The 10,195-nt window shown below is 46.9% G+C and overlaps 1 protein-coding gene across 1 annotated transcript in view; it reads left to right on the top strand.

Annotated features, from left to right (window-relative positions):
- The first annotated feature begins 3,324 nt into the window (after nucleotides 1–3,324).
- Nucleotides 3,325–10,195, top strand: part of PFAS (phosphoribosylformylglycinamidine synthase) — a 17,127-nt gene continuing 10,256 nt past the window's right edge. The window contains exons 1-10 of the mRNA XM_007952233.2: nucleotides 3,325–3,496; nucleotides 3,578–3,713; nucleotides 4,782–4,887; nucleotides 5,266–5,455; nucleotides 5,559–5,664; nucleotides 6,265–6,405; nucleotides 6,509–6,633; nucleotides 6,783–6,911; nucleotides 7,749–7,880; nucleotides 8,026–8,154. Coding sequence (XP_007950424.1) covers nucleotides 3,355–3,496; nucleotides 3,578–3,713; nucleotides 4,782–4,887; nucleotides 5,266–5,455; nucleotides 5,559–5,664; nucleotides 6,265–6,405; nucleotides 6,509–6,633; nucleotides 6,783–6,911; nucleotides 7,749–7,880; nucleotides 8,026–8,154 — 1,336 coding nt within the window. The 5' untranslated portion in view covers nucleotides 3,325–3,354. The remainder of the gene's footprint in view (nucleotides 3,497–3,577; nucleotides 3,714–4,781; nucleotides 4,888–5,265; nucleotides 5,456–5,558; nucleotides 5,665–6,264; nucleotides 6,406–6,508; nucleotides 6,634–6,782; nucleotides 6,912–7,748; nucleotides 7,881–8,025; nucleotides 8,155–10,195) is intronic.

The following is a 10,195-nucleotide window of genomic DNA, read 5'->3' as shown; positions in this document are numbered from 1 at the left end:
GTCAAATGCCTTAGGCACTACGCCAACAGACGTCCCATCCAAAAGGAACCCAGCCGCAGCTCCGCCCCCAGCGGCAGGAGATGTCACTGAGTATTCTGGCAGCCTGTAGACCCTCCTCTTCTCGCGGCGTATGTAGATGACGCATAGCCCGCGACGATTCAAGGACTTCACGGGCTTAGAGAGTCGCTTCCACGTGAGTATGGCCGGCGGGTCTTCCCGGGACAGTCGTTCACCGTTCATCCCAAGCCTGACACGGGCAGTTTAGGTATTCCCAAAAGACCGGGCTGAGTCCAGCTGGGGCCTGCATGGCTGCTTCAGAGCAAATGAATATTTGTACGTGCGTGGTTTTCGTAGACTCTCGGCAGGGCCTGTCCCACGTAAATTAAGCCCTCTTCCGGCATTTATTCATTCAACTAACAAATCTGTTGAAAGCTTATTGTATCAAGCTCTATGCTAGTCACTGGGCAGACAACCGTGACCTAGACACAGCTTGTACCGCACTCTAGGAGCTTAACGTTTCACAGGGAATGAGACACGAAAATCAAGTAGCTTAAACAGCAAATAGTGATTTCAGGATACGATCATTCCTGTGAAGGAATTAAGGAGAATAATAGTGATGCACCTACTTTGGGAAGGGCGATTAGCGTGGTGTGGGGAGCGCTAATAGAAAGGAAGCAAAACACATTGGCAGAAGCGCTGGTTACTAAAATTGGGAAGAGTGGTCCGAAGTTGAGGGAGGGGACGTGGTGGGTGGTAGTGCTGGGGATCAAGAGTTGAGTCAGTCAAGTTTTTTTTTTTTTTTTTTTTTTTCAGCCCTAGGTGTTGCTCTAAGAGGAGTTTTTGGGTTAAGCATTCAACTATTAGCTGAAAGTTTGGCAGTTCAGAGCCATCCAGAGGTGTTTTGCTAGAAAGTCCTGTTGATCCGCTTCTGAAAGCCCTATGGAATGCAGTTCTACTCTGCACACATGGGGTCACTGTAAGTCCAAATGGACTCAACTTTTTAAAAAAAAACTTGTTCTAAGCCTTGGGAAGTCATTGCTTAGAATTGAAATAGCTACAGTCCCTGCCTACAGAACATTTAATTCTAGTTAGGAAAGTATAGGAAAAATAAATAAAAGTATCAGGTAATGGTAAGTACTATATAAAAATTAAAATAGGACCATCTGATTGATAGACTACTTCAGAATTGTTAGTCAAAGAAAGCCTTTCCAAGAAGGTAAATTTCACCTGAAAAGGAGATAACAAATAGCTAGGCATGTAAATATCAGGGGAAGAAAATTGCATTCCAGGGAGAGCTTGGCAAGTTAAAAGAATAGAAAGAAACCATTTTGTGCCTTAGAAGGAGATTGGTGTGAGATAGGGTTGATGAGGTAGGCAGTGGCCAGGTCATATAAACCAGGGTTCTGAATTGAGATTTTATACCATATGTGATGGAAAGCAGTGATTTCATTTATGCTGATCTGTGGCAAATGGATTGTGGTTGGGGCACTGGCCAGGAGGCCAATGCATTAGTCCAAGTGGATCATGATGGTGGCTTGGACTAGAGTGATGATAATGGTAGTGAAGAGAAGTGCAGGGGGTTGGGATATGTTTGGAAATAGCACAACTTGCTGATGGATTGAGTGTGAAGAGGGGTAAGGAAAGAAGAATTAATGTTGACTTTGGTGTTTTGGTTTGAGCAACTGATTGATGGTGATGTTTACTGAGATGGGGAAGATGGAGGGAACAACACATTAGAGAAATGATAAATCAGAATTTCTGTTTGGGCCCTAATAGGCTATATGTGGTTTTCATGAGATATCCATGTGGAGGTAGCATGTAAGCATTTGAATGTACTAATCGAGTTTCAGGGAGAGTCAGGGTTCAATAAAGTCGTAGAATACATTGGCAAATATCTAGAACCATATGAAATTGCCATTTTGGCCAAAAATGGTTGATTGCTGGCAGTTTCATTGGTTCAGTCTCTAAGATGGTATTTAAGCTGTGGGACCGGATACACACATAGGAAGAGCATATGGAGAGGAAAGAAAGCAACCCTAGGACAGAGTCCTAGCCATCTAACATTTAGGGGTTAGAAGATGAGGAGGAGCTAGCACAAGTCTCTGAGAAGGAGCAACCAAGTAGGTAAGAGGAACATCAGAGGAGTGCACTGTCACTGAACCTGAGAAAGGAAGGTGTTCCAAAAAGTAGGGAATGAGTCGGTCAAGTGCTGCTGAGAGGTCAAGTAAGGAAGGAACGGATAAGTGACTTCTGGATCAGCAACATAGAATCCTTAGTAGTCAAATACTTAATTCAGATCCTTATAAGTTATGCAAGTGCAGAGGTCAGGTTGTGAGTGTCCCTTTCTCTTGCTTTGTTGGGAAGAGGTAGCACACATCTGTGAGCCCTGTATGTGAGGTCATGGCTAAATGACTGACGCTGAGGAGGAGTGTCCCTGAGGGCTGGGGCAGTGAGGAGAGCATCCCAGAGGAGGAGAGACTGCACTTATCCTGGAGGATAAGGAAGCTTTGGATTGGGTGGCATAAGACTAGGAATTCTAGGAGGGATGCAAAGGAACAGGTAGAAGATCATGCAGGGTGTGGTGAAGAAAGCAAGGGTCCTGCTGAGAAGCTGTGGTGTTGGAAGTTGGAAGTAATTGGGGATAGATATGGAGGTCAGGCTAAAGGTTTTAGATTTACCTTGAGTAGGGACACAATATTTGAAAAGCACTAAAGTAAAGGAAGCATCATTTGACTTCACCAGTCAGGCCCAATCCAACTCCCCTTTACTCCTAAAACATTGGGTTGATACCTGAGTCCCTTGACCTTAGCCACACTGGACTAGATCCTTGCCCATTTTCCTCAATAAATTGTAAGCTAAGGCACTTGACTGCTAACCAGAAAGCTGGCAGTCCAAACCCACCAGCCACTCCTCAGAAGGAAGGTTGAGCAATCTACTTCTGTAGTGATACCACCTTGGAAACCCAAGGAGGGGTCGCTATGAGTCGGGGCCGACTCGACGGCACATAAACAACGTAAGGGCATAAATGGTTCCTGGCTTGTCCACAGTTGTGTTCTTAAGACTTTGCCTGAAGCCCAGCAAATGTCAAGGAACAGTTATGGAGTATTTATCTGGACACCTTCTTCCCACATTGTTAAAGCCCACATTTTGCAGGACTAGTTAAAACTCCCAAGGTTGCTGTTTTCGGGTTACCCTTGTATCTCTGAATATCCCTATGAACTCCCTTTTACCCCTCTCTACTGCTTCCAAAGCCTCAGCTGTCCTTAAAACTTGAAGTTGGTTCAACAGATGGACTGTGGTTGGTGTTATTTTTCAGCACCCAGCTCATCTCTCCAGCAAGGGCAACCTGCAGAGATGTCCCCAGTCCTTCGCTTCTATGTCCTTTCCTGTGGCCATGAGAGTGCAGCCTTTGGACAGACTCGAACGAAGCTGCAGGAGAAGCTGCCAGAGCTGCAGGGTGTCAAGATGGAGCTGTGCTACAATGTTAACTGGACAGGTTGGGCCCGGTGTTGAACTTGTGGGGAGCTGCTGGGATGCTGGGAAAGTTTTAAGGCATCTTTGTCCTCTCTCCCTACAGCTGAATCCCTCCCAAGCACCAAAGAGATGAATAAGCTGAAGTGGCTGTTTGGCTGCCCCTTGTTGCAGGATGATGTTGGTCACAAGTCCTGGCTCTTTCCCGGCCCCAATGACCTGGTGCTGGAGGTCGGGCCCAGGTAAGTGTCCTGCTTTGAGCAGCCTTTCCCAGCTTGGTCTCCAGACCCCACTGCCTACCCCTGCCATGTCCCTTCCTCTGCTTCCACCCTTGTGGTTTTGGGGGAGATGCCTTGTTTTTCACGCACTCTATCCTATCTCCTTGCCTAGCAGGCCATGCACATGCCTTCCATATTTGGGAAAAAGTCTTTGAAGGCTGAAGTAGCTCCCAAAGGTGTTCTAGAAGAAAAACAAGTTGCATTCTGAGAAGTTGAAATTGCAGCCCTCTTTTTGTTCTTAAATTTTTATTGTGATTTGGGTGAAATTTTATAGAGCAAATTTGTTTTCCATACAGCAATTCATACACATTTTGTTTCCTGACACTGACTGCAGTTCCCCACAGCTCTTTTCCCACTCCCTCCCCGTAGTTACCTCTTCTTCCCTGTGTCCTTTCCTTTGCATTCCTGTCTCCTGAGGTATCTCCTTGTGCAAATACTGCCCTTGTGTTCTCCCATGATTGATCGTTCTAAGGGGTCTACTTGATATAAATGTTCACCCTAGGTGCCTGTCTGTTGTTTGGTTAGACGCCATGGGAGTGAGTTCATTTCCAGACCTGAAGTGTAAGTAGGGGCTATAGTCTCGAGAGTCACTGGCTCTTTCAGACCAGTTAAACTTGGTCTTTTCTTTAATTTTGAGGTTTTTTTGTACATTGTTCTCCCATCCTATCCAGGATCTCCTGCACTGATCTCTTTCCGAGTGGTTGACAATGGTAGCCAGGCATCATCCAGTTCAGGTCTCATGGTCATATAGGCTGAGGTTTGCATAGCCCACTAGTCCCTTGGACTAATTGTTTTCATGCGTCTTTGATTTTCTTCATTCTTCTTGAAATTGCAGCACTTTTGATGGTAGAAGGACAGTCATGGTTTGATTTGAGTGACCTCTTTGAAAGCCGGTTTCTTGGTACTTAGGCTTGAGGCTGGAGACCAGTGGTGGGGGCCTGAGGTTAAAGGCTGGGGCAGGACCAAGCTGCCCAGGTGGCTCCAGGTGGCCTGCCTGGGGCTCTCTGGTCCTAACCTTCTGACCCCCCTCAGGCTGAACTTCTCCACCCCAACATCCACTAACATCGTGTCAGTGTGTCAGGCTGCTGGGCTGGAAGCAGTGGGTCGTGTGGAGACTACTCGGCGCTATTGGCTCTCGGTGAGACAGGGGGCGGTCAGGAGGAGGAGGTGTCCAGAGATAAGAGATCAGGTCCTAGATCTAGGGGAATAACAGGAGAAGTGGGGAAATAATTCCTTCTTCGGGTCTGTCTTTATATGGTTGTGGGAGACATGGACTGCCTGAGGGTACCTTACTGCGGGAGGTGAATGGGGCAAAAATACATCCTGAGTTCCCCTTACTAACTTGTGTCTCCTGAAATGGACTCTGCCTGGAAGGGGTGTCTCTTTCTAATCTAGACAGAGGTGCCCATGGGCTAGCGGTGTCTTGGTCCCGGAGGACTTGGAGGGCTGAGGGTGGACCATTTCTCTTCAGATCTTCAACTCCACCCTCTGCCCTCTGTATGTGTCTCTGCTCCAGTTTACCCACCCCCCTCCAGCTGTGGTGAAGACCGTCGCTCTTGTTACCCTGTATGACCGGATGACAGAACAGTACTTCCCCCATCCCATCCAGAGCTTTTCTCCTGAGTGCACCCCAGCATCCCTCAATGGCCCCATCGACATACTGGGCGAGGGCCGGCCTGCCTTGGAGAAGGCCAACCAGAAGTTAGGTGAGCCACGGTCCCTGGAAGTCCCAGGATAGGTTAGCAGGCGTGCTGAGCCCTGGAATACAGTGACCTGAGTCCCACACCTGTTCTGGGGTTTGTTTCCTAGGTTTGGCCCTAGATTCCTGGGACTTGGATTTCTACACCAAACGTTTCCAGGAGCTGCAGCGGAACCCCACCACCGTGGAGGCCTTTGACTTGGCCCAGTCCAACAGGTGGGAAGGAATGGAGGTGTTTAGATGTCTGAGTTTGTGGAGGTTGGAAGGGAGTACCGTAGGGCCCACTTTCAAGACTCTCCCTCAGCTTAGAGGCCTCTCTGGGTCTGTTTTGAGGACCTGCACTCGCTTATGCAACCAATAGTCTACATTCAGATTTGGGTTTTGTCACCACTGCAGATCTGGGTAATCCACAGTGATAAAATAAAGATTATGACTTTTTGGAATGTGTTTTGGTCTATTATCAGCCAATTATCTAAGTGCAGGTTGGCTGTAGCTCTGCTGCTAAATATTATTGGGTGTCATCAAGTTGATTTCTATTCGTAGTGACCCTGTATGACAGTGTAGCACTTTGCCCCGTAGGGTTTTCTAGGACAATTGATGACCAGGCCTTTCCCATGGAGCCACTGGGTGCATTTGAACCACCAATCGTTTATTTCACAACTGAGCACTTAACTGTTGGGCCACCAGGGCTTCTTTGTTAAAAATTATTATATGTCAAATGCTAGTGTGATGACATGGCAAGGCCTGAGATGGCCACTGTATGTGTGTTGGGTGCCCCTCCCCATCCAATCTCCCCTTCTCGCGTCACCCTTGCAGCGAACACAGCCGACATTGGTTCTTCAAGGGCCGGCTCCACTTGGATGGGCAGGAGCTGGCTCACTCTCTGTTTGAGTCCATCATGAGCACCCAGGCATCCTCCAACCCCAACAACATCCTCAAGTTCTGTGACAACAGCAGGTGGGTGCTGTCCTAGGTTGGGGTGGCCTCAGGGCAAGAACTCTGGTTGGGTTGGTGGCAGATCCCAGGAAGGAAGCGGAGTCCAGAATGGATGTATTCACAGTGCAATCCAGGGAAAGGAAGTCAGATTCCTGCGGCCTGAGGACCCTACACAGCCAAGCTGCTTCCAGGAACAGCAGGGGCTGAGACATGTTGTCTTCACAGCGGAGACTCACAATTTCCCCACAGGTGACCTGGGTCCCTAGGAGAGCTAGGAGAGTTCACAGAGTAGGGCAGGGCAAGGTGGTGGAGGCTGGTTGTCCTTATATTTGATGGGGGTGGTCAGAGATGGAGTCTCTCTCTGTGTTGCCCACATCTCTTCCCCTCTCTCTTCATAGGAGTAGCCCCTTTCAGCGGTGCCACTACCGGTACTGGGGGCCGGATCCGAGATGTTCAGTGCACAGGCCGTGGGGCCCACGTAGTAGCTGGTACTGCCGGCTATTGCTTTGGAAACCTGCACATCCCAGGTCTGTCTATTTCATCTCTACCCGCTTCCCCTTCTAGTTTCCTTGTCTTGGCAGATGGTGACACTTAGATCTTCGAGGTCAGAGAGTCATCCTGGGTCTCTTTTCTTGGGATTGAGGGCTCTATGGTAGTAGGCCTTTTATATACCACGATCACAAATACAGTCCAGGGGAGGCCTAGGTTACCAGCCTGGCATTGCAGAACCATGGTTTTCTTAATAAAGAAATATCCACTTACCATGAAAACAGGATACTGAGTCACTCTTAAGACCATAACATGCCTCCCAAGGCCACTTTCTTTTCTTTTCTTTTTTTTAATTGTGATTTGGGTGGAAATTTACAGAGCAAATTCACTTTCCATACAGCAGTTCACATACACTTTGTCTCATGTTACATCGACTGCAATTTACCACAGTGTGACAGCTCCCTTCCCACTTCCTCCCGATAGTCACCTCTTCCCTGTGTCCACCCTCCATGCACTCCTGCTTCCTGAGCTGTCTCCCTGTGCATAAACAGCCCTTCTTTCTCCCATGATTATTCTCTCCAAGGAGTGTATCTACCTCAGGTAAATGTTCAACTCATATGCCTGTCTGTTGTTTGCCAAGGCCACTTTCTTAGAAAGTCTTTCAGACTCTTCCTTCTACAGGGAAGGCTGGTGTAGGAGGTAGGGAGCAAGACCATGCTTCGTTGCAAGCTGTACACCTCCCTAAAATGGAACTTCCTAAAACAGAACGTTCGAACTGTGTAGGCGATCCTTGGTACCTTGATCTCTTCCCAAAGTCTCTGGCTCCTCCATCTTCTGTTTTTCCAATCTATCCCAACTTTTTCCTTCCCTCCCAGGTTACAGTTTGCCCTGGGAGGACCCGAGCTTCTTGTATCCTGGAAATTTTGCCCGGCCCCTGGAGGTTGCCATTGAAGCCAGTAATGGGGCTTCTGACTACGGCAACAAGTTTGGGGAACCGGTGCTGGCAGGTGAGGCTGGCGATCGTGTGGGGCGATGGACACCTAGTCCTGGAGGGGCTGGTGGGGTGGGACCAGGGCTGTGCTATTGGGTGAGTGTGAGGAGGGTGGCTCTGGGTAACTATACACTGTACCCCTTCTGCTGTTTACTTTCCAGGCTTCTCCCGCTCCTTGGGCCTCCAGCTCCCTGATGGCCAGCGGCGTGAGTGGATCAAGCCCATCATGTTCAGTGGAGGTATCGGGTTCATGGAAGCTGAGCATGTGAGCAAGGAGTCCCCAGAGCCAGGTAAAAGCCTGTCACCTGTCTCCATGCAACCGACTTTCTTCCCAGCACGTGGCAGCTTCAGGAGGGGAATTGAGGAGGCACTTCAGCTCCTTGGTTAGTTCTTAATCTCCTGGCTCAGATCTCGTCTTCCAAATACAAGTTTTCAAGGACAAGGCTTTATGCCAGCCAGACAGTCCTGGTCTTTGCTGCCTCTGTCTCATCCGTAATTTCCGTCTGCATAGCAAGGTACGTTCGCACCACCACTCTGTGGTGCTGGGTCACACCTTGTTAAGTCAAGGTAGCCAGTATTTATTTAGTGCCTGCTGGTGCCAAGGGCTTTATCTTATTTCTCAGGTCATTCACTGTGTGCTGGGTACTGTGCCGAGTGCTATGCTAGAATCAAGATAAAGTCTAAACCACTCCCTTTGAGTTGATTCCGACTCATAGCAACTGGATAGGACACAGTAGAACTCGCCGTAGGGTTTCCAAGGCTTTAGAGCTTTATGGAAGGAGACTGCCACATCTTTCTCCCGCGGAGCAGCTGGTGGGTTTGAACCACTTTCAGTTAGCAGCCCAGCGCTTTAACCACTGCATTACCAGGGCTCTGATAAAAACTAGGTCCCATTTCTTGAATAGGTAACCCAGTCACAGGGTTCACAATTCAAAAGGCAAAAAAGATTATGCAGTAAAAACTCCTGTTCCCCCAGCCACCAATTCCTCTCCCTAGAGACCACTGTTAATTGATTACTTTTGTATCCTACCAGGGGTATTTCCTGCCTAAATAAACAAAACCCTGCGTATATTTTCTACTTTAAAGAAATGACATATGGCCCACACTTTTTAAAAATACCTATTTCATTGAGGTATAATTCATATACCATAAAGTTCACCCTTTTAAAGTATACAAGTCAGTGATTTTTATTATATTCACAAAGTTCCACATCAATCACCATTTAATTCTAGAGCATTTCATCATCCCAAAAAGAAACTACCCATTAATAGTCACTCCCTGTCCTTCTCCCCTTTGAGCCCCCAAGTCTCTGGAAACCACTAATCTGCTTACTTTTTCTTTGATTCACAAATTCTGGGCATTTCACATCAATGGAATCAAACGACATCGTCTTTTGTGACTGACTGCTCACTAAGTGAAGTGTTTTAAAGTGTCATCCCTGCTGTGCCACACAACAGTACTTCATTCGCTTTTATTGCTAAGAAATGTTGGGTGGGAGCTCTGGGGGTGTAGTGCCTAAGGCATTTGACTGCTAACCATTCATCCAGCTCTGTTTATTCATTTCATATACCAGGGCATTTGATTGTTTAATACTTTTTGACTATTATGGATAATGCTGCTACTCAGGTACAAGTTTTTGTATGATTCTGTGTATTCAGTTCTTACAGGTATATACCCAGGAAGGGAACAGCTGAGTCATAGGGAAACTATGTTCAACTTGTTTGAGGAACTGCCAAGCTGTTTTGCACAGCAGCTGTACCATGTTCCATTTTCCCCAACACTGTATGAGGGTTCCATTTCTCCACATCCTCACCCATACTTGTTATTGTCTGTCTTTTTGATTATAGCTATCCTAGTGGGTATGAAAATGGAATGTCATTGTGGTTTTGATATGCTTTTCCCTGATGACTAGTGACACTGAGTACCTTTTCATGTGCTTACTGGCCATTTCTATATCTTTGGAGAAATGTCTATTCAAATCTGTTGCCCATCTTCAATTGAATTATTTGTCTTGTTATTGTTCAGTTGTAAGAGTTCTTTATTCTGTGTACAAGTTTCTTATCAGATAGATGATTTGTAAATATTTTCTCTTATTCTGAAGATTCTCTTTTCACTTTTTTTAATCCATTTTATTGAAATATAATTTATATACAGTGAAATACACAAAACTAAAGTGACATGGGTCAATGCATTTTTTTTGCAGTATTCCCTCCCCTCCCACCCCTCCCTGTCAATCAAGAAAGTTTTCCTCCATATATAAACCTTTCCTTGACCCTCCACAACAACGAACTAATACTATATTTGTCCTTCTGTGATTGACTTATTTCACTC

The sequence above is a fragment of the Orycteropus afer genome, unplaced genomic scaffold (assembly GCF_000298275.1).
Source record: "Orycteropus afer afer isolate SDZICR_OR568_19922 unplaced genomic scaffold, OryAfe1.0 scaffold00330, whole genome shotgun sequence".
Lineage (NCBI taxonomy): Eukaryota > Metazoa > Chordata > Mammalia > Tubulidentata > Orycteropodidae > Orycteropus > Orycteropus afer.
Note: the sequence above shows the minus strand (reverse complement) of the source record. Positions and strands in the feature narration are given on the sequence as shown.